The sequence below is a fragment of the Propithecus coquereli genome, unplaced genomic scaffold, assembly GCF_000956105.1.
Source record: "Propithecus coquereli isolate 6110/MARCELLA unplaced genomic scaffold, Pcoq_1.0 Scaffold114, whole genome shotgun sequence".
Classification (NCBI taxonomy): domain Eukaryota; kingdom Metazoa; phylum Chordata; class Mammalia; order Primates; family Indriidae; genus Propithecus; species Propithecus coquereli.
In genome coordinates this window covers 2,864,839-2,888,137 of record NW_012135414.1, presented here as the reverse complement: position 1 = coordinate 2,888,137, position 23,299 = coordinate 2,864,839, and the positions used below count along the sequence as shown (strand labels likewise).

The 23,299-nt window shown below is 48.7% G+C and overlaps 2 protein-coding genes across 2 annotated transcripts; both read right to left on the bottom strand.

The window, feature by feature from the left end:
- Window positions 1-288: 288 nt before the first annotated feature.
- Window positions 289-15,271, bottom strand: VCP (valosin containing protein). Its single transcript, XM_012656346.1, has 17 exons — window positions 14,884-15,271; window positions 11,182-11,293; window positions 10,823-10,995; window positions 9,577-9,719; window positions 8,586-8,716; window positions 7,622-7,753; window positions 6,494-6,596; window positions 5,672-5,805; window positions 5,458-5,593; window positions 4,992-5,104; window positions 4,414-4,578; window positions 4,194-4,316; window positions 3,710-3,922; window positions 3,207-3,515; window positions 2,767-2,922; window positions 1,115-1,269; window positions 289-955 (listed from the first exon to the last, which is right to left on the bottom strand). The coding sequence occupies exons 1-17, from the start codon at window positions 14,898-14,900 to the stop codon at window positions 850-852; spliced, it is 2,421 nt and encodes an 806-aa protein (XP_012511800.1). The 5' UTR covers window positions 14,901-15,271; the 3' UTR covers window positions 289-849.
- Window positions 15,272-16,361: 1,090 nt separating this feature from the next.
- On the bottom strand, window positions 16,362-22,193 carry FANCG (Fanconi anemia, complementation group G). Its single transcript, XM_012656335.1, has 14 exons — window positions 22,095-22,193; window positions 21,803-21,893; window positions 21,273-21,404; window positions 20,815-21,017; window positions 19,857-19,992; window positions 19,555-19,685; window positions 19,308-19,454; window positions 19,013-19,164; window positions 18,540-18,606; window positions 18,017-18,306; window positions 17,835-17,881; window positions 17,489-17,644; window positions 16,904-17,027; window positions 16,362-16,749 (listed from the first exon to the last, which is right to left on the bottom strand). Exons 1-14 carry the CDS (start codon window positions 22,173-22,175, stop codon window positions 16,641-16,643), a joined length of 1,866 nt encoding a protein of 621 aa, XP_012511789.1. The 5' UTR covers window positions 22,176-22,193; the 3' UTR covers window positions 16,362-16,640.
- Window positions 22,194-23,299: the final 1,106 nt, after the last annotated feature.

Below are 23,299 nucleotides of genomic sequence, written 5' to 3'. Positions count from 1 at the left end.
GTCCTTGGTCAGGATAACAGGCTCTGCAGGCCTAGCCTTACTGTCCACATCAAACACAGGTAGAGCAATGCCATATTCTCCACATTTGGAGCTCTGTCAGGCTGCTCCCCCTCCACCACAGTCCTATCCAGTGATGCAGCAGGGGACATCATACCGCTATCGATCAAGAAAGGAAGAAGGTGCAATCTTACTTCCAGGATTTCCCAAGTGGAAGAGTGCCTTGGCAGTGATGGGTAGCCCAAGGCCCTTCCCAGGAAAAGAAGCAGGCACAGCGGCCAGGACTCAGGCTCCATTTTGACCCAACGTTTATTGTCCTTTTACAACATGTCATTTTTTTTGGTTTAGAAACTGCTTGTGATTAGTTTTCCAACATTAACTCAAAAGCATGTAAAATAAAATCAACCTATTCTCTATATAAACACCCAGCAACTGTGGCCCCTCTCACCCATCTATCCAGATTGGATAGGGAGAAAAAGGGAGGGCTTGGGCAGCATTGAGTGAACTGCAGATGCTTTACTGTGAGGGGTGGCAGTAGTGCCTTGGTTCACAACCCACACAGGTCCCCTGCACTGCCCCAAACTACAACAGAAATGACGTAGGCCCAAGGCCCAATTCCCTGTTGGTAATTCACTCTCCGCCTCCCAAACGAAAATCACTTTTATTTTATCGCTTTTGTTTTGTATTTTTTGCAACAGAAACCTATGTCCAGAGTCTGACTGTAGCTGAACTGTTCAGACTGAGGAATGGAGCAGGCCATGGGCGCACCCCTGGTCCCTCCTGGGCAAGCGCCCCCTCCCCCAGGGAACAAGGTCCAGCCAGGCCAGCTCACTGCATACTGGCCACTATCACTTAGCCATAGAGGTCATCGTCATTGTCTTCTGTGTATACACTGCCACCTGTGCCGCCTCCACTGCCCTGACTAGGGCCAGCTCCACCCTGGTTCCCTGAAGGGAATCTGTGTGCACAAGAGCAGAGCCAAAAAAGAGGGTTAGGACAGGACCTGCATAAGTTTTCCACAACTACTACCCTTTAGCCTCCTTAAGATTCCCACCGCCTTGTCTGTATAGGTCCCCAAGGCAATTTAAGCACTGCCTAGTGCTCCCAACCAAGTTACCTGAAGCTTCCAAAGCCCCGACTCTGCTGAAGGGTCTGGGCAAACATCTCATACTTCCGAATGTCATTGTCACTGACAGAACGACGGGCAAAGCGCATGGCTTCCTCAAAGTGATCTCGACGAATCTCAGGCACTGGATCATCCTCTTCTACCTCCTATAGAGTTGGTAAACACAAATCACATGGGCCAGTTAAGGCACAGCCTGGATGCTGTCACTGGTGTCCCCACCTCCCATTACTGCAGTAGTTTATTGCTGTCCCTTGTCCCTCCAACCCAACCTGAATAAGCTGCCAGACCATAGTTCCTAAAATTGAGTCACTGCTCTGCTTAAAAACATCAATGCATTCCGGAAAAGGGAAAATTACATGGACAGAAATCACACCAATGGTTGTCAGGAGCTATAGGAAGGGAGAAGATGTTGACTGAAGTGGCCTGAGGGAACTTTTTGGGACGAAAGAAATTTCTGTATCTCAACTGTGGTAGCAGTTATAGAACTTAAGCACATTTATCAAACAAGCATGGAAACGACCAAAAAGGGTGGGGATTTTTTTGTATTTATATCATACCCCAGAAAATCTAAAATTAAAAAAAAAAAAAAAAATGGCAGGCCAGGATCTGTGGCTGACGCCTGTAATCCTAGCACTCTGGGAGGCCAAGGCGGGAGGATCACTTGAGCTCAGGAGTTCAAGACCAGCCTGAGCAAGAATGAGACTCCATTTCTACCAAAAATAGAAATTAGCTGGGTGTCATAGTGTGGGCCTACAGTCCCAGCTACTCCGGAGGCTGAGAGGATTGCTTCTTGAGCCCAAGAGCTTGAGGTTGCAGTGAGCTATGATGAAGCCACTGCACTCTACCTAAGGCAACAGAGTAAGACTGTCTTAAAAACAAATAAATAAATAAAAAAGAAAAAGAAAATGGCAATGGCTCTCAGTGCTTACCACATCTGGGTTACAACCTACCTAGTGGTCTCACTTCCAATAACATATACACTCCTAACGCTACCCAGTTTTCCCCAATTTCTGCAACCCTACTACTGCAGCAAGTTATTTGGGCTGCTTACTCCATTTATCCAAATTCTACTCTCTTCATAGCCCAGCTCAAACCCTATGTCTCCCATTGAGGCTACCCCAATTGCTGACACTTAGGAGATCGCTTCCATGGAAGGGGGGAGGAATGGTCTCTTCCGAAAAGTAATTCATTCATTCATTTATCTAACTATTCATTCCCTAAGTCCCAAACATGGTGCCGGGATACTGTGGGAAGCGAGTGAGATGATAAGAGTCCCTACCATTATGGAGCCTATACACACTCACATGCAAATTTTCCATTTTGGGAGATCTGTGGGGCCCTTCCCCCCAACCAGGTATAGGTTGATGGATCCTAGGTTTGAAGCCCTACTGTTTGCCACAGTCATACTTTGACTTCCCTCATGGAGCCTTGTTCAGACTGAGCATACTGCTTGCACATCTCTTCTCAGCCTTATTCTAGACTGAATGGGTTTACCTCAGTATTCTTTCTCTTTGATGCCCTGCTAAATATCTTTTCAGTCGCATGATCTTTCCAGTATCTTCTACTCTTAACTCTACCGCTTGATGGAAACTGTTCCCTGGCTCCCCAGGATTGGCACATCTGAGGAAAGGATGCAGACTCACCATGGCCGATGGGTTTGTCTGCCGCTCTCGTTCTCGTCTAATCTCACTCTCGATGGATTCACGGATGGCCAGCTTGCAAGCGCGCTGGCAAATTTCTGTCAGGTCAGCTCCAGAGAAGCCATTAGTCATCTTAGCCAGAAACTCCAAATCCACATCCTAAGAAGCAACAGAGCTATCTTAGCATTTAGCCTCTCCTCCCCTGAGATACACAGATCTTTGGGCCACCAAAGCACTCCCAACACTCTGGTTTGCCTCATCATCTGTTACCCCATTTTATTCTTGATTGATTCTAGATTATCCTAATAATATCCTTGAATCTTCTACCTTTCCTTTAGACCAAAACTAACCACAGAAATCCCCAATGGACTATTACCCAGGAACCAAAGAGCACTCCCCATCAGCTCAAGGACTCACAGAAGTCCCCACCCATGGCCACCTACCTTGGCAACTGGGGACTTGCGCAGGTTGGCCTTCAGGATGGCAACACGGGACTTCTCATCAGGAAGTGGGATGTAGATGAGCTGATCAAGGCGGCCAGGTCGTAGGATGGCAGGATCAATGATGTCAGGCCGGTTGGTAGCGCCAATGATGAACACATTCTTTTTTGTGGACATGCCATCCATTTCTGTCAGGATCTGGTTGATGACTCGGTCAGCAGCCCCACCACCATCTCCAATGTTACCACCACGAGCTTTGGCAATTGAATCCAGCTCATCAAAGAACAGCACACAGGGGGCAGCTTGGCGGGCCTGTGGGAGGGACAGAATGACTTAAAGCACTAACAAAACTGGGTTTCCTTTCCTAATAAAGAAAAAAAAGTGACCTTCACTTCCCCAGCTGAGCTGCCAGCAGTAAGACTGTTTCAACTCTCCTAAAGAAACAAACTCTATCCCTATCTTGCCCCTAAGCAAGTGAAGAGATAGCCCAGCCTCTTGTAGCTCACCTTGTCAAAGATTTCTCGGACGTTGGCCTCAGACTCCCCAAACCACATGGTGAGCAGCTCAGGACCCTTGATGGAGATGAAGTTGGCCTGACATTCATTAGCAATGGCTTTGGCCAACAAAGTTTTCCCACAGCCAGGAGGTCCATAAAACAGAACTCCCTTGGAAGGTGTCATGCCAAACTTGAGGAATTTATCTGGGTGCTCCACAGGATACTAGGAGGAAATGGAAAGATGGTTCAAGGCTATCTCCATATTATGAAAGAAACCTAACCAAACAGAAGCATCCCATCTACGACTTATCATTTATCCAATGGTGTAAGATTCAGGTTCTCTAGCAGGCTCCTTAGTGCCTCAAACCTGAGAAAAGCAGGTTCCCGAGTCATGCTTTCACAACTCTTGCAGAAAACATGCTGACACCAAGACCACCCAGGTCAACTACAATGTGCTGGGACAGTGACTCACCCTAGACCAAAAGTTACCCTACCTGGACCAGCTCCTGAAGCTCACGTTTGACATCTTCCAGGCCCCCAATGTCTTCCCAGGTCACCTGTGGCACCTCTACTACTGTTTCCCGCAGTGCCGATGGATTACTCTGGCTCAAGGCCCACTAATAAAAAAAGGAGGAAAAAGCAGGGATGAGACTTAACAAGGGAGGGATCAAAGTTTATGTGTGTGTGTACTTGAGGTGGGGGTGTGGTCTTTACCCGGAAGTCATCCATAGTAACTGCCAAAGAGTTCATGACCTCAGCATCAATGGTCTCATCCTCTAGGTCAATGAGATCCATCTTCTTGCGGATGGCTTGCAGAGCAGCCTCTGAGCACAGGGCTGCTAAGTCAGCACCCACATGCCCATGAGTCTCATTGGCTACCTGTAGAGAGAAGATCTACTTACTGTGTTGTCTCTAAGACCCAGCTGCCTTAGGAGGCTCAGAGACAACAGAATCTTGGCCCCTTTCCCAGACTCCTATCTCTGGGTCCTCCCATTTCCTTGAACACATACATACTAGCAGTCCCATCACTGGCTGGATTTAAGTACTCAAGCCTGGACTTAGGACCTGGGAAGCAAAGCTGCCCCAATAATTCTGATTTGCTCTAACACAGAGCCAACTGAGAAACATGCCAATCCACTTTCCTGGATTCAATCTCAGATCACATCCTTTCCCCTTCCCAAGAATCAAAGCCAATCTCCTCACATTTTAAGCTCACATCCCTAGGCAGTTCCCTGCAACTGCCTGGAGACAAAGATATCCTAACTCCTGGTCAGCCCTCATCACCACTCCACCTGTTCCAGGTCCACATCATCTGCCAGCTTCATGTTCTTGGTATGAATCTGAAGAATTTCCAAGCGTCCTGTTGCATCAGGGATTCCAATATCTACCTCCCTGTCAAAGCGACCTGTGGGACAGTGTATGAACATAAACAGGACTCATTTCTAGTCCAGAGGAAAGAAGGGACAGGCCTAAGGTGACCAAACATCTCAGCCCAGGATTGTCCTGGTGTTAGCACTATAAGTCCCATGTCCTGGAAAACCCCTCAGTCTCAGGAAAACCAGGATAGCTGGTCACTCTGGTTAGGACATAGGATAAAGGAAAAGGACACCAGGGCCCTATCACTGCAAACAGCTTCAAGAAATCCTCAGGATTAGGTGACTTAGATGAAGGACAGAGGAGGGATCAAGGAGAATAAGCCCAGTAGAACTATACTCTCCCTATGAGCAAGGACAGGGTTGAGAAACCTGGGGTCCTCACCAAATCGTCGTAGGGCTGGGTCAATGCTATTGGGTCTGTTGGTTGCTGCCATGACAATCACATGTGCTCTCTGCTTTAGGCCATCCATGAGGGTCAACAACTGTGATACAATACGCCGCTCCACCTCCCCATGAGTCTGTTAGAACAGGATGTCTGGTCAGAAGTGAAGTCAGGACCTTCCAACCCCCCACCATCCCCTCAGGTAAGCTCCTACTTTCTCTCTTTTGGGAGCGATGGCATCCAACTCATCGATGAAGATGATAGCAGGTGCATTCTTCTCAGCCTCCTCAAAGGCTTTACGAAGGTTGCTCTCAGACTCACCAGCTAACTTGCTCATTATCTCAGGACCTGGAAGGATACAGAATGCAGACAATAACAAAACTATATTCTTTCCCAATCCCAAAAGATTAGTTAAGATCAGTTATCTTGTTTGTCCAGCCCAGAGACAGGTCCTGGGTGAGAAGGTGGTAACCTGCATCTACCTTCTCAGAGCCTCTATCAGCCATTATCCCAAAATAACCACCAGGCCAGGCTGGAGAGAAGCCAAGGGACTCAGTACATTTCTCACAGTGGAGTTGAAAGTATAAAGATGATAGGAGATGCTCTAGGACCTCTAGCCAGAGCAGGAGAGGTAGCACACTGGTTGGACCTCTACTCCAGCTAAACAGCATTCTCAAAAGAGCCAGTGATCTCAGCCCATCTTCCTCAAACCCTCTCAAATCAATGACCATGCATCTTTTGATTACTCATTCTAGCTTGCTCACTCCCGCCCCCCTACAAATGTTTTCACCTGTCCACAATCTTGCTCAAGGAGAGATAGGACAGGAAGCACAAGTGTAAACTATGTTTCCCTTGATGCTCATCTGTCTGCAACACACCCCAGCAGAAGAAAGATGCAAAAGTGTGCGCACAAGGACGTGGGTGCAAATGGAGCTCTCCAACTCATGAGCCCAGCTAAGAATTAGGTCTAGTCTGTTGGGGTAACTTAGAAAAATTCCCAACACTAGTCAGACACAAGATGAATCACGTCTCTTACCATTGATCAAGAAGAAAAAGGCTCCAGTCTCATTTGCCACAGCTCGAGCAATCAGGGTCTTCCCTGTCCCAGGAGGTCCATAAAGCAAGATTCCCCGAGGTGGCTGAGACCAACGCAGAGTGTGATTAGGTTCAGACTCCCACCTTCTCCCAATCCCATTCACCCTAAGATGGCTTGACTAAGGCTCTAAATAGAGGGTGAGAATCCGAGCTCAACCCTGACATCATTAAGAGCAAGCCCTAAGCTGTAAACGCTAGGAGAGAGTTTAGTACAGGCCATACTCACCCCTGTTACTAACAGGGAATATACCACTAGAAAATTGGCAACATTTATGATTGCAATTTGTACTGGAGACTAAGGGCAGAGAAACCACCCCAAGAAACTCTATTGTATGTGTGAGTTTGAAGATCCTGGGTCTAGAGCTCAATCTTAGACCAAGGGTCAAGGACTAGTTAAGCCATTTAAGAATCAGGGTCTAAGCTCTTCACCGCCAGAGGCTCACTCACTGCAGTAACCACAACCAAACAGTATTTATTATCATGTTGGAATGCATTCCCCTCACAATCACAAGTTTTCTTCTTTGAAGCCACTTTTTCTATGGTCTCATCTAAAGGCAGGACATAGAAACTGCCCACACAGAAAAGGAAATTATTTGTACAGTACATACTAAGGAAAGGAATAATTTCATCTTCAGCGTGTCCCATGATATAGAAAAAGTTGGGAAGCTACATTATAGAACAGCAACTCTCAAATGTTTGAGTCAGGAGTCTCTATACTCTACAAATTTCCTTAACTTCTACTTCTGTTGGGTGACATTGCTCTAGATAGGTTGGCAAACTATGGTGATATTTGTTTTTATAGAGTCCATGAGACAAGAATGGTTTTTATATTTTTAAAGGATTGTAAAAAAAAAAAAAAAAATTCAACAGAGAATATAATTAGCCTGCTCTGTTCTAGACCATTAGGAGCTTTAATGAAATTAGAGCCTTCTATAAACTCCAAGAATATATTACCCCTCTAATCCACGGCAATAATGAAAGCCATGTATGAAAAGAGTTCCAGGATTAGACACTGAGTAGTCACTAGTCACCACCCTAGAATTGATCCCACAGAGCCTAGGACACTCACCTTCACACCAATTGCCTTAAAGAGGGCAGGATGTCTCAGGGGTAGCTCCACCATCTCCTTTATCTGAGCTAGCTGCTTCCTGCAGCCACCAATGTCATCATAGCCTACTTCATTCAAGGATTCCTCCTCATCCTGAATATGGGGGAGACAAAGAAAGGAGAAGGTAGGAATGCTGTATCAGCAAAACTTGAATTTCTCCAAGTCATTCCCCTACCTAGTGTGCAAAAATCTGCTGTGTGAGTATAAGAAGATTCTTCTCTGAAGGGACCCCATCTCGAAGAACAACTATAAAAATCCCAAAGCAGGCTGGGCGTGGTGGGTCACACCCGTAATCTTAGCACTTTGGGAGGCTGAGGCAGGAGGATTGCTTGAGGTCGGGAGTTTGAGACCAGCCTGAGCAAGAGCGAGACCCCTGTCTCCACAAAAAAATAGAAAATTAGCCAGGCATGGTGATGTGCCCCTGTAGTCTCAGCTACTTGGGAAGCTGAGGCAGGAGGATTGCTTGAGCCCAGGAGTTTGAGGTTGCAGTGAGCCATGATGATGTCACTGTACTCCAGCAGGGGCAAGAGCGAGACCCCCATCTCAAAAAAGAAAAAAAAAAAATTATGAAAAATCCCAAGGCAAAGATTTCTAGCACAGTGCTTCCTTTTCAAACTGTCCTTAGTCTTACCAGGAAGGATTCCCTAAAACCTGAAGCTGGAAACCCTGGCAATGGGCAGAAGCATGGACACCATCATCAGCTTTATTTCAAAAATGATTCCAATCACTTATATCTTTTGGATTTAGCCTAATTTTTAAAGTTTCTGGCATTAGTTATTTCCAGAAAACACCTAGGCCCAGAAATGAACAGCTGGAAGATTTCCTACCTCTGGAAAGAAGCTTAGTTCCAAAGAGCACCCAGTCTTGATAACTACAACACTGAGTAATCATGAGATTGGGTACCGGGATCAGGGAGAAAACTAACCTCTCGTTTGATAGGCTCCCCTTCACAGTGGATCACTGTGTCTGGCGCAACAATGCAGTAAGGGCTGGGATCTGTCTCTACCACTTTGAACTCCACAGCACGCATCCCACCCCGTACAAGGAAAATGTCTCCTATGAAAGCAAGCAGTACAAGTGCAGTTAGAGGCATCAACTCAAGACCAAGTGAGAATTCCTCATTAGATCCTAGGTTCTAAAATGACAAGCTCAGCCAGGCATGGCGGCTCACACCTGTAATCCTAGCACTTTGAGACCTAGCACTTTGGGAAGCCGAGGCGGGAGCATCACTTGAGGCCAGGAGTTTGAGACCAGCTTGGGCAAACTGCGAGATCCCATCTCTACAAAACGTTAGCCAGGCATGGTGGCATGTGCCTGTAGTCCCAGCTACTTGGAAGGCTAAGGCAGGAGGATCCACTTGAGCCCAGGAGTTTGAGGTTGCAGTGAGCTATGATGATGCCACTGCACTCTAGCCCAGGGAACAGAGTGAGACCCTGCCTCAAAATAAATAAATAAATAAAATAAAATGACAAGCTCACCAGATATTGCCCTATCTCCACCCTCCCCACCATTACAATAGTAAACACCAAACGAGAGGAGAAAGCTAAACCGTGAAGAGTCCCTCTGCCACTCAAGAAGATAGTGAACAAAACCTGACATATCAGAAGCCCATAAAGTTTTGACTTCCGGGGTACAATTAGCCCGACTTTTCACTACAACCACCAATGGTAAAGCCGTGCACTTTGGACTGTGACACAGGCAAAATGGATCACCTCCTTCAGAGATCCATGAGAGGATAGCTTACTCTCCTGGAGCAGAGAGGGAAAGAGACATGGAGGGAGAGAGGGAGGGAAGATTCATGAGTATGTGCATAGGATGCATGTGTGTACACACATATATGCAAATGAGATTATGCTCCGAGGTTTATTCCCTAAAAACAAACATCCCTAAGGTTAGTTCCTAAAATTATCTCTCACCTTTCCGGATGGGTCGATAAGCTTCCAGGAAGTATGGCTTAAGGTATACCTCAAACAGATTGCCAGTTATGCCTTCCACTGTGTCATCAATGGGCAGCACATGGATACGTTTGCCGTACTTCACATCAGGGCATGGCTGGATGCTGAGAATGACAAGCAGACTCCATGTTACCAACCATACTGTAGACTCAAGCACTGCATGTGTATAAGGACCTGGCACAGAGAGCTGATGGTGAATGAAAGAGAAAAGGTGGGGATGGCTTTAGGTGAAGAGAGGAAGGAGAGTAGGGAGGGACTGAGGGCAAAGGAAAAGCCAAGCACAACTAAGACAAGTCACATTCAGGGTTGGGTAGAAGGAGCCCTGAAAGAGGCTGCTAGGGCAGCCCACTTCTAATCAATGAGCCAAAATCAAAAGCCACACATTTAGAAAACCCATAAAGACATGCAGAGTCTACAGTGAGAGATATCCAAAGATGACCCTCTGCTAGCTAATACTGGTAATTCAGTATTATGAGGGAAGAGCTTAATCTAGCAAGTGTCAGGGTCAGAGGAATACAAGTGAAAAAAATAAAACAATCTTAGCTGGATGGGTTAGAACACCTTGAGAAAGTGACGAACCACGCCCAGGAAGAAAGCTACACGAAATTTAACCATGAAAAAGAATCAGAAACCTGGGATGATTCCAGCGAGGTAATGAGTGGTTGGGTAACAGTGGCTAGAGGTGACTCTAAGATAGGGAAACCTGTTGCCTAAAGTTATGTAGGAACAAACAAAATCACTCACGCTGGAGCTACCTCAGGTCTAGCTCCAACTATTCCTCCCTCCTAGGTAAACTTAGGTCCTTAAAAGACCTGGTAGGACCCACCTTCCATGCCCACACCACCACTTCATTTCAGCCCTAAAATAAACCATTAATTGAACACAGTAGTAAGAAAGTAAAGGTTATTGGCAGATATACACCCTTAAAGGGCATCTTAAACCATGGTATAGGTATAAGTTATACCTCTGGAAGGAAAAAATAAAGGCATCAAGAAGGTCACAAAAATGCTACCTTGTCCCAAGGGCCATGTAGGGATGGATTTTGAAGTCCTAAGAAGGCAGAACCGAAATCTAAAGACAACCTGAGGCATAAGTCTTCCCATGGCCAGGAGGCTTCCTACATACAGCTGCCAAGGACTTTGTCCTGCCTATAATGCAGGCTGTTTCTGGCTTCCCATCCCTGAGGGGCCAAGAACCCCACACACACCTGATGACATCCCCTAGGCGTACACGAAGGTTATTCCGAACAACTCTATTCATTCGAATCTTCTCATCAGAACATGTGTCATCGGAAAGCACAATGCACACAGCTTCTCGCCTCTTCTTTCCCTTCAGCAACACTGTGTCACCTCGGAACAACTGCAATTCATCCATCTTGGGCTGAGGAAAGAAGGTTAAGGCCTTTTGGTGACTGGGCAGAAGGGGAAAAGCAGCAGCCCTGGAGGCTGGGAATCCCAGTAAACCCCACTCTATTTGTGGTCACTGCAAGAAAAATAAGAAAAGAAACCTGGGAAAATCCCTCAAATAAATACAATAAGGAAAGATCGGTCAGTGGATCCAACTTACCTGGGACAAGGACACCACACTGTTGTCCTCATTGATGGCTTCGTCGACAATTAACCGATTGGGTCGGTTCTTCTGTTTGAGAATGGCTGTTGATAGGTCATCACCTTTTGAACTAGAAGGAGGAAATGAAATCAGTCCCAATAGATACTCCAGCCCCAGGGGACCCACCAGTCTCTAAAACTCACACTTAGGAAAGAAATAGTGAATAGATGAAGCTATCAGTATTCCAGAGTGCTAAGATGAAGGAAATTCAGCCAAGGTCATGAAAAGCAATATCTAGTATATGTTACAATACTCATTCCAGTAGCTCTCGGTATTTTGTGCACTAATGTCCCAGCTATAAGGCCCCAAGTGAGTGATCCTACCCCAGGGTCAGAAAACTATGGCCTAAGAAGTCATGATAGATAGAAGTGGAGGCTGTGTAGCAATTAGAGAAATGAAAGTAGTCTTAGATTATATAGAATAGTGGCTAAGAGCAGGGGCTCTGGAAAAAAAAAAAAAAAAGAGCAGGGCTCTATAGTCAGACCTTTTGGGTCTGAATCCCAACCCTGTCACAGTTCAATTGTGATCATGGGCAAATTAGCTAACCTCTCTGGACTTTTGATGTCCTTCTCTGTAAAATGACAGATGTAGTAACACCTATGTCAAAGGCTTATTGTCTAAAGGGAGATGATGAATGTAAAGTGCTCAACACAATGTCTGGCACATGGTATTAATGATCACCATGATTAGCACTACAGAGCAAAGCACAAGCTCTTTCTTTGCTAACCTTGCAGGAGAATAAAATCACTTCCTTTATACGTCAGGGAGGTCTCAAGTCCTACCAGGCAAGCCTGGGGACAAAGAAGCAGAATCATTAGCACTACACTTCTCACAGGCTAAACCTGTTGAATGCTAGAGCATTCCATAGTACCAAAGGAATGCTAAGCACAAAGACCATCATATGGAGGGTGGGGGAGAGGGGATGCTAATAGATCTTGAACCTTCAGAAAGAGGCTCAAGCTCAAAAGGAGGTTCACAGTAATTTCTGCAAAGGCACACAATTCCATGGAGTTGGTTCAAAAAGTCAAAACCAAGAAATGCTGAGAACTGGGGCAAACCTTAATTCCTCACCCAAATCAAGGTTGCCTAGGTCTAAACTTGGTTTTTCTTTAAGAGACAGGCTCTTGCTCTGTGGCCTAGGCTAGAGTGCAGTGACACTATCATAGCTCACTGTAACTTTGAACTCCTGGGCTCAGGCAATCCTCCCACCTCAACCTCCCGAATAGCTAGGACTATAAGCACATGCCACCATGCCCAGCTAACTTTTTAATTTTTTATAAAGACAGGGTCTCTCTTTGTTGCCCAAGCTGGCCTCAAGCAATCCTCTAGGATTGGCCTCCCAGAGTGTTGGAATTATAGGCATGAGCCACCATGTTTCTATCATTTCCTAGAAGCTAGGATCACTCACTGGGACAGTGACATCAATTTTGTACCTAGCTCATTTTAAGCCTCCACTTACCAGACTCAATGAGCTCTCCCTTAGAAGAACTACCTCCTCTTAGTAAGGCTCAGGAAAACATGAGCGTTAAACAAAATAGAGAGGCCAAACAATGGAAGAAGCAAACAAAATAAATTTTTAGAAAATTATTTCTTCATTTAACAAATTAATGCATGTCTATTATGTGCCAGGCACTGTTGTACGGGCTGGGGACACAGAAGTCAACAAAATGGGACAAACAGTATACTCACTGGAAATATCTTCACAATTTGCAAGAAAAATTGTGCTCTAGAATACCAGCTAGGGAGCCATATAGGATTTTTACATCTTTTGGTCTTGATACACCCAACAGAAATACAAACCCCATTCATCTAACAAAGTGGTAAGCTTTATGTTGACTCTCACACATAGGCTGCATCTTTAACCACTGCTTCTAAACTTGTTTCCAATGACAGTTTCCTCAGCTCAAACTTGCTCCCCTACCCACCCAAAAGTTGCCACTCGGGACACAATCCTGCAGAATAAGCAGACTCTTCCAATGCTTTTCAACATCCTGGAGGTTAAGCCTGGGCAATGCGACAGCTAAGGGCAATGCCAACCAAACGGTTCTCACTCCTGATCCATCAAAATACCTTTTCAGGGGCTGATCATATTCCTGCTTGATCTATAGGACGGAGGCTGGACAATAAAAAAGTGTCATGTGCTTCTAATCACCAGTTTGCATTTTAATCTAAAAGCTGCATTCTAGGAAATGCAGCCTACCATTCCTGACCCTGGCTCTGGAGATGACTGGTATGCCCTTTCCTTAGGGTAAAGACCTCTAATTCCCAATCTACCTACAAAGATCAGAAGAGAGAATTCAGCCTGACCATGGGACAACAGTTCTAGACAGTCTTTGGGAACATTCCCATGGTCATCTGCATGAGACAGGCCCTTTCCAGAACCCCAACAGGCCACAGGGGACTTTGAGGTAAGAGTCATCAAAGATGAACTAAAGGTTAGAAACCACCTATCATACCAGGTTCCAATTATTTTAATTTTTTATTTTTATTCTTGAAAATAAAAGATTGACTGGATATAACTTAAGAAAATATTCTAAGTAGTAATAAGTGGTCCTTTTAAATAAGCAACTGAGTAATAGTTCATCTCGATTCAGAAACTTGTTAGAAAAAGGAACACCTCAAAAAACTAATCTCTTCAAGGCAGGGAGGTGATTTGCATAGAAGAGTTTCCATAGGCTGTGTTTTGTTCAGCATCTAAAACTCTCCATTCTAAACTGAATTGGCTGAGGTGGCCAGGTTTCATCAGATGCTTTCCTGAGGGATGGAGGTGGGGCCAGAAAGCTGAGAGAATTTCTCAACAGAGCTGTTGGGGAAAGGGGCGTGTGTGTGTTGTAGGGCAACTCCAACCTGCACACCAGGAAACATGAACTCTAGGAAGACCCATAAAATACGAACTGAGAGTCGAACTTTAGCAAGAACCTAAAATATTACAGAAGACTTATTTTCTCCCCACCCCCAGGTCATAACAACAAGGAAAACTGACTAAAACTTTCTTGCGTGAACAGGGCTAAAGTACGAAGGCCAGAAGTGAAACCCTCACTACTCAGGTCTCAGAGGATGCCGACCTAGGGCCAGGCCGACTCGGCCCCAAAAAGGATGCTTGTGAGCTTCCCTGAGTTCGCCGGGCCTTCCCCGCCCCGGCCTCTGCCTCAGTCTCGGGGTTTCTGAGGCCTTCACGTGGCCCAAAGTCCACGCCCACCGGGCCCACTTGGGGCCTCGGGCTCGCGGGGCCTGTTTTCCCTGGGGACCAAAGGCCTTCAGCGGGTGGTAGGCTGGATCGTAGATGGGGACCCCAAGGTCCCGGGGCTCCGCGCCGGCAGTGGGGTCCGGAAGACCTCGCTAGGCTGGGTCGGCCATTCCGAGGGAGCCAATCAGGCCGGCCGGGGCCTGCATGACACAGCACGATCTGGCCTAGGCTCCGACCCGGGCCCAAAGCAAGCCCCGCCTAGGGGGCGCGCGGGTGCTCAGCAGGCAATAGCAGGGACAAGCCGGGCCCAGCCGGGCCTGCGGCCCCTCACTCGCTCCCTTCTTCTCCTTCCCTCCCTCTTTCCTGGTCTCCACCTCTCAGACGCGCCCACGGCCAGGCCCAGTCGGGCCTACCCAACGCGGCGGGTTCCGCGGTGCGCGCCCCCGCAGCGAGCGGGCGGCGCGCGCACTCACTCAGCTCCAGAAGCCATGGCGCGCGCCTCTCCCGGCCAGCGGCTGTGGCGGCCCGCGGGTAACGGCTACGAGGGGTGGCAAGCGACTGAGTGGGCCCGGGCTCGGCTCTCCCGGGCGGTGGGGCGAGCAGCGGCGATAAACCCGCAGGCGGCCTCCCTCTCGCTTCCTCCCAGCGGCACCGGGGCAGCGGGCGGGGAACGCAGGCTTCTGATCCGCGAGGTGGCAGCAGCAGCGGCGACTCAAACGACGGCAGCAGACGCTTCGCTGAGACTGAGCCGAGAAGAGCCGAATCATCGGAAGGAAAGCCGCTCTCACCTCAGCCAATCAGCGCCTGCCCTAGGGACTCCCGCCCGCCCCTCTGCGCCTCTCCCCAGTAACCCGCAAACCATAGCCAATCAGGAAATTCGCTTGCGGCCTGGCTCCCGCCTCAGGGATGCAACACGCCTAGTAACGCCACGTCAATTGGCCGCAACGCTACGCTTCCTCGATGGATTGGGATTCTCGACCAATCAACGAAAGGAATAGGGCGAGATTGACTAGTGAAAGGAGAGCCTTTAATCCTTTGGAGGCGTACTCCCCCACTTGGCTCCACTTCATTGGTTCCTGAGTTTATCCTCCTGGAAGAACATGGCACAATGGATCGAACCCCTGTATTAGTCCAGTCCTGTTGTAATGATAATCTGTACATCCACTTTCTTCCAAAACCTGGGGATCCTTTAAAACTCCGTCATCAATCACCATAACCATGCTCCATGCTCCTTCAAAATGCTGGCTCCAATCACCCCTACCCTGACCCCTATGCCTAGCGCCCCAGCTCTTACTCCACTCCACCCTACTGTCATTGCACACCGATAGTAACCCTAATCCCAGGGGCTATGCAGTTTCTAAACACTTGTGGGTGCATGCTCCCCTTACGATAGGGAATTAATGACTGGAGAAGAGAAGGCAATCAAGTCCAGAGAGGTCACAGGGCAACCACAGAACACAGCTCAGATACAACAGAACCCAAATCAGCAAGAAAATTGCACGCTAGGACTTGAAGTCCTTGGGCTCAAAATGACAGCTGGCCCCAACTGTAATCAATAGGCAGCTCTTGGTGGCATGCTGACTCAATTCACCTCTCACCCCTATGCATACAGATACATTTGACTGAGACAGGTCCAGTTTCTAGCATTTGGGATTAGGGAGGCAGTGAGTCTCAAGTACCCACCCTTGTCCTGAGAGGCCTGTTTAAACCATCCTCCAGACCTAACTCCACTCTCTGTCACCTAGCACAGGAACCTGGGCTTTGGAGCTCTGCTTTCAGGCAGTGGAAAGGACTAAAGCCACTGCTTTCTGAGTGAGGATTCCTATACCCTTTCCTCATATCCAGACCTCAAGCTTATAAGGTAGATAATGTTGAGAGAGGGCATCTGAGACAACCAGCACTCAACCAGGCAGCCTTTCCACTCAAGTATATGTAGTAGACAGACAACAGATAAATAGGAGATTTTACTCAACCAAGAAAAGGGGAAACCACAAAAAATGTGCCACAAGCAAAGTCAATGACTTGTTGGTGGCAGAGAGTGTTTCCTCCAGAAGCAGAATGGTAGTAACTAGTCCAAATTTTGCAGGACTACCACCAGACTCATTAGTGCACGAATTATATAGGAATGGTCAGCTCCAGCCATACTCCCCAAGGATGGTAAAGCAGAAAGCCCTCCACACAGAGAGATGGCCCACTGGGGCCCCAGTTTAAACTCTTGGAAATGTGGCAGCTACAGGTCACGAGGCTCCAGCACAGATATCCGAAACTCTTCAAGGAGGGTTTCATGATCAGAGGGACGGATCCAGCTCAAACAGGTTTCTAGGTACAGGGGGAGAGACCTGGAGAGCAAGAAGAGTGACGCCTAAGAATGAAAGACTAGTGGAGGATATGGGCAGCCATATCCTCCCTTCCATTTCTCACTACCCCCAACAGGTCCAAGGACTCCAGGACTCCAACGACCCTCAGCCCCATGCCAGCAGGCCTCAGCCTCACCATGTAGTATCTTTCTGTGGCAGCTTAGTTTGGGCCTCCAGCCTCCACCAGAGAGCAGTGGCCTCATCCCTCCGATCCAGCCTCCTCAGAGTCTGAAGCAGGTGAATGGAAGCATCTTGATTACCTGTAGCCCCACCCCAGAGTAGAGTCTTAGAACTTGACATAGCCTTAGGCATCCTTTTATAAAGAGGGAAACTGAGGCCTGGAGAAGGGAAGTATCTTGCGTACACTCACAAATGGAAGTAGAGGTAGATCATTCACAACCTGTCCTATCCCAAGATCCACTATCTGTCCAGTACAAAGGGCTCAGCTGGCCCTACTCCTACTTAACCCCATTCAGCACAATCATGGTCTTTGTGTGTTAGGACATTGGGGAGACCAGGGAACTCTTGGGAGCTCTGCAAACACAGTTGTATATGTTTGCATGTGCACACCTGGGTATATCCCTAGGTATATACAGCGCAACCCCATTTGTCCCTCCTGTCTGGGAACACCTCCCTTATACTTATGCCCAAGTACCTCCCTTTCCAGGCCTCCCTATCCTTGCACATCTGTGCATAGCCAGCATCATGCAAGTATACATACCTGGGCACATCTGCACACTGAGGAGGAAGTCCTGTAGGGCTTTGGTATCCTGGCCACGGGCTACCCATTCCAGTCCTCGACTAATCAAGGCGGCTGCCCGAAGCTGCTGCAGTGCCACATCTGACTTACACCCCTGCTCGCAGTTGGAAGCTGCCCCTGGGGACCACTCCTAAAGTCAAGAAGTGTCTCCCCAGCCTCACAGTCACTAAACCCCAAATCCTCCTCTGTTTCTTCTTGTGTTTGGAATTCCCTTAAGTCCCTTCATGATCTGGGACACACGGAAGGGGAACCCACTTCTACCACCACCACCTCAGGAGGTAAGAGGAAAATTGAGAGTCTAGATCACCTTGTTCTTTGTCCTCAGGTGTGGCCCGGAAAAGCAGCTCCAGGCACCTGAAGTAGGACACGGAATGGGGTGAAGAGGAATTAATCAGAAACTCTGGCATGAGTAGGTGAGAATGGACCTCACCAACTCAGGTCCCAGTCAGAAAATCATCCCTCCACATTTCCCCCGGACCCTGATCTCACCAGCTAAATTCACTAACTGCTTCTTTTTGGGCTCCCAGCTGTACCCAGGCCTGGCCCTGAAGCAGGTGGGTGGCAGAGACCCAGAGTGGGCAGTGTGGCAGATCCTTGGTTCCTTTTCTATCATCTTTCCACAGCTGGGACATCTTGGGTAGCAGAGATGATGCACGACTGAGCAGCTCCTCACACACAGTCAAGGCATCCTGAGCTCGGCCTGCCTGGATTAGTGCTGCTGCTGCCTCCAAAAACACCTCAGGCATACAGGGCCCTGGGAGGGAGTGGGGTGGGGAGAACTGGGGTGGGAGGAGGAGGCAGTGTCTTGAAGAGGCATGAGCCACCATCCCCAACCTCTTCACCAGGCTCTTGTATCATGCAAAGACCTGCCCCCCCCAGATTAGACAGACACAATAGAAAAACAGAAAACAGCAGTCCTGCTCTACTGCAAAGAGGACCCCAACCCTTCCAGCCCATTGCAGAGAAGCTTAAAAACCCACCCCATTGCAGAGAAGCTTAAAGACACACCCACCCTTGGCTCCGAGCCATCCAGCAACAGGGCCAGCAGGTCCAAGTAATGCTCTGCAGCATCTTCTGCCCTGAGAAGTCATAGCCCATGAGCCTCACCTTAGGCCCTTAGCAGTGCCTTCTGAGGGTTCCAATGAGAATGTTCTCCGTTAGCTAACAGAGGGATGCTCATGGGCCCTGAGGATTAGCGGGGAGGATGGGGTCTTGAGTCTCCAACTCTGGTTCAGTATGAATCTACCCTAGTTATAGAATGGATTATAGAGGAGACTTTGGAGTTTAAAAGATAATAGTGGTTAGTGTCCAGGTAAACAGTCCTCAGTTCAGGTTCAGCAATAAGGTAGGAGGCTGAGGAGTGGGGACCTATGTCCCATCAATGCCTCATTCATCCCCCAACTCGTGAGAACAAAAGCAAAGTCACACCCCAGGAGAAGCATAAGAAGTGGGAACAGGAGCTCAGGTGAACAAGGGAAACCTCACCTCCCTGTCTGTAGGCATCGGCTTGCTAGCAGATGCTTAGCCTGGCTCTGGGTGCCACAGTGAAGGGGCGAGGCTGGGTCAGGTCGTGGGAGCAGCAGTTCTACCTCAATGAGAAGCTGAGGTGCTTCAGAACTGTGGGTGACACTCAAGGCCTAAAAGAGATAGAAAGAAGAAAGTATATCTATAATCTGTGGGAACCACACTTCTTTATAAGTGTATCTTGACTAGTCAAGTCACCCCAACACAAGCGCCTCAGCAATCCTCCACCTCATATATTCACCTGGCAGTTCGTTACCTCAACCAGCAGCTCCAGACTCTCCAGCTCTGCTGCTGTGTCTCCCAGTTGCTGATATAGCCTAGAGGCCTCCAGAAGTGGAGGACCTAAGGTTGATCCACCTTTCAGGGCTTCAATTAAGTACACCAGTGCTCTCTGTGGATTTCCCTAGAGGGGTGGGAGGACACAGGCCTCAGCTACCCTTACAAAGCAAAGTGCTATCAGTAATGCCTGTGGTTCCCCCAGCTGACCCTAGGGCTGTCTTTACCATCTTACGGAGACAAGTCCCCAGTGCTGTGTACACCTGGACCAACACAGGCCGTGGACACAGACCTGAGGCCGCTTCATGCAGGCTGCTTAGTGCCTTGGGCAGGTTCCCTATGATCAGTTCCTGGAGACCTGAGGATCACACAATCAGGGTGTAAGCTTAGAGAGGCCGATAGGGCAGGGGTCATGATGGGGAACAAGAACCCAGAGAAGTTCCATGAAGTTGAATGGGACATGACAGAGAAGGTATGAGTCCAGAGGATCCCTTAAGGGGGGAAGGGATGAGTCAGGTTGCTGGCTGACCTTGGCGGTAGGTAAATGCTGTCAGAAGGACATCCCTCAATCCCCGGGCATCCTGCAGGGTCAATGGGGCATCTGATTCCTCAGCTGGGGGACTCCAGGTTTTTAGATGCAATAGCAGATCCTCAGAAGAGCCACTCTGGGGAGAAAAGGACAACCAGAGGCTCCAAGCCCATAACCACTCCCTCTTCTGTATCAGTCTATCCTGGCCGGACCTTGAGCTCAAGGGATTCCCTCAATTCTAAGAAATGGATAGCTGCGGGGTAAGAAAGAGGAAGAAAAATCTGGGGCAGTGATGATCTATTCTAGTGTGCCTCCTCACTCAGGACAAGCCCATGAGGACATGGGGCAAGGACCATGTTTGGGTTACCAATAAGACTAAGGCTGGGGCAGGGTAAGGTGGCTCATGCCTGTAATCCTATCACTCTGAAAGGCTGAGGTGGGAGGATCACTTGAGGTCAGGAGTTTGAGACCACCCTGAGCAAGAGTGATACTGAGTCTCAACCAAAAATAGAAAAAATTAGCCGGATGTGGTGGTGAGCACCTGTTGTCCCAGCTACTCAGGAGACTGAGGCAGGAGGATCGCTTGAGCCCAGGAGTTGGAGGTTGCAGTGACCTTATGATGATGCCACTGCACTCTACCCAGGGCTACAGAGTGAGACTCTGTCTCAAAAAAAACAAACAACAACTAAAGCTGGAAGGTGACTTCTGCAAGGTCACAAGCGCCCTAACGTTACCCAAATTCATTAAGCTGTTTTTAAAAACACTGCCAAGAGAATCCTCCCAATGAGGGACCAACCAGGGCAAGGTCACCCAAGAGTGCCTAAGAGAACCCAGGTTTTCTGACCACCAACCCAACAGCCTTTCCATTACATAATGACACTACTGCAGCTGTGAAGAAGAGAGGAGGGAGGAGGAAGGAAGGAGGAGACCTTCAGCTCCGGGTCATTTCTCCCATTACCTGGCTGCCATTCAGGGTCTGCAGCAGCAAGGCCAGGTCCCTAAGATGGTCAGTGCTCAGCCAGAGGGCAGCCTGCAGGCCAGCAAGACGGTGCAGGGCAGGAAGCAGCTCCGGGAGAAGGGAGGAAGCATAGAGGACGGAGTCCCACAGGTCCCTGAGTCCTCGTTCCAACCTGGGCCCCAGTTGCTCCTGGGTCTCCAGCACTGTAGAGCATGTACACACAGCTGAGGTGAGACCTCATCCTCCACCTCCCCACACTCTCTGGCTTTACTCCTCTGCAGGAGCCCAAAGGTCACAATCATAATACCTCAACCTGGTCTGAGGATTACAAGAAGGATCAGGGAATGGCATCTCTCTCCATGGAGGTGACAGGTTTTGTTGCTCCTCCCATCCCCCTACAAGAACTTAAACCCAGACTGATGCTAGCAGGGGGATGGGAAGCAATCTCCGGTCTTCACCTCTTTCTAGGCCCCATTGAATATCCAGAGCCTGATCTTCAGTAAAACCCTGGGTCACGCTTGTCTTCAGGATAATGAAGTTGCAGGTGACAGTCAGCTCCAAGGGGAGAACAGGAACAGCTGCAGGGAGCCCTGGGAGCAATAAATGCTGGTCTTACAGATGGCTTCCTCATGGAAGATTCTCCAAATAAGATTCCAAGCCAGAGATCACCCCACTCCAAAATGGCCTCAATAAAGAACCTACCCTTTGGACAGAGAGTCTGGAAAAGGCAGAAAGTTCTCTAGATCAGACCGTCCTGGAAACCACTTCTTCAAATGTCACTGTGTGTGTGTGTGCGTGTGTGTGTGTGTGTATGTAAGGAGGAAGGGGATTTGCCTGTACAAAGACAATTCCACACCAGTCCCCTCTGTGCCTTAAAAAGAACTCCCTGACCACTGAGTAATCACCTAAATCCCAGGAATGCAAAAGAGGAACTGGTCTCTGGCTGTGGAGGAGGGGAACTGACCATCCTGGAGACACCCCTGCTTACCTTGCAGACTATGGAGGAGCTCCCTAAGCCCTTCCAATGCATCTTGAGCCAACTGCTGTCGCCTCAAAGACAGATCGGAGTCCTGAGCCACCTGCCAAATGGGGAAGGCGGTGTCACTGAGGATCAGTCCTTCTTTCTCCCCTTGCAGCAGTGGCAAGGGATGCATTTTCCAGTCATTTCTCACTTTTTGGTCAAACTCAGCTCCCCCCTCCCGCATCAGCTAGGGTAAATCTGCAAAGCCGCTTTCTGGGATCCTGGGGCTGCAAAGTGAGGGTCCGAGCAGCCATGTTACCTTGGCCTGTCGAACGAGCTGGTCATTCTTTTCCCTCCACAGATCCAGACAGCTGGAGTCCGGAGGGGTCTGGAGGGACATAGTGGCCGAGGCTTGGCCTGGAACCTGAAGGAGGCTTCTGAAGGGTGAGGCTGGACCACCGAAGCCCCCACCCTAGCAGGGAGGGCTTGTGCAGTTCCGCACGCCGCCGGGCTCCCCTGCTTACCCTCTCTGGGTCCCAGCCCGGTCCGGTTCACTCTTTCCAGGAGAAACGCAACGCTCTCTCTCCGCTGCCCGCCTCGGCTCCCAAGCTCGCCTCTGGTTGGCTGGGCCTGCCAAACTCTCGGCTGCGGTAGGTCCTCTTCAAGAGTTAGTTCCCGCGGGAAACTCGGGGAAGAAACGAGTCCGGATAGACCAGAGAGGTAGGCTGAGGCGGGCGAGAGGCGGGGGCGTGTGTGGGTCGTGGTGTCGCACGGCTAGCGGAGACCACAGCCTTGAGAAGGGTTGGCGGGAGCCGGTCTCAGTACCAGAGTCCGTGGCTCTGCCTTTCCTCGTTGGTCCGGGTTTCTCGCTCCACGGAGGACCGGGCCGCGAGGTGCATGCTGGGAGTCGTAGTGCCGGAGAGCGCTATGCGCGGCAGAGAAAAGCACGGCTGGGGCAGAACGTGGCTCCAAAAGGCATTGCCTGGACTCCAAGGCCCGTCCTTTCTCTGCTCGCTCTCAGCACCAGCGCGCTCATCACTGCCTGCTCAACCGCGTGCAGTCTGACTGCTGGCAGCGCGGCTCTGTGCATGTGCAGCCTGCACTGCTCAGAGGTACTTGCCCAATCTTTTCAACAAATGGAGACAGGATAATTGGATATCTGTATACAAAAATAAAGAAAAAAAGAACGGAACTCGACCCTACGCCCTATATACATAAAATCAACTCAAAATGAATCACAAACTAATTATAAATGCCCCAAATACAAAACTTCTAAAAGAAAATGTAAGAAAACATCTTTATGACTTTGGGTTAGCCACGAGTTCTTAGACACAATAAAAGCATGAGCAATAAAAAAATAAGTTATACTTCATTGAAATTAAAAACGCTATACTACAAAGACATCATTAAGAAAAGTCAATAGTAGGATATTGGTACTTTCAGACGGGAGTCTGCCAACCTCCTCATTTGCTGGCAAATTAATAAACTCTTTCTTTCTCCTCAAAAAAAAAAAAAAAAAAAAAA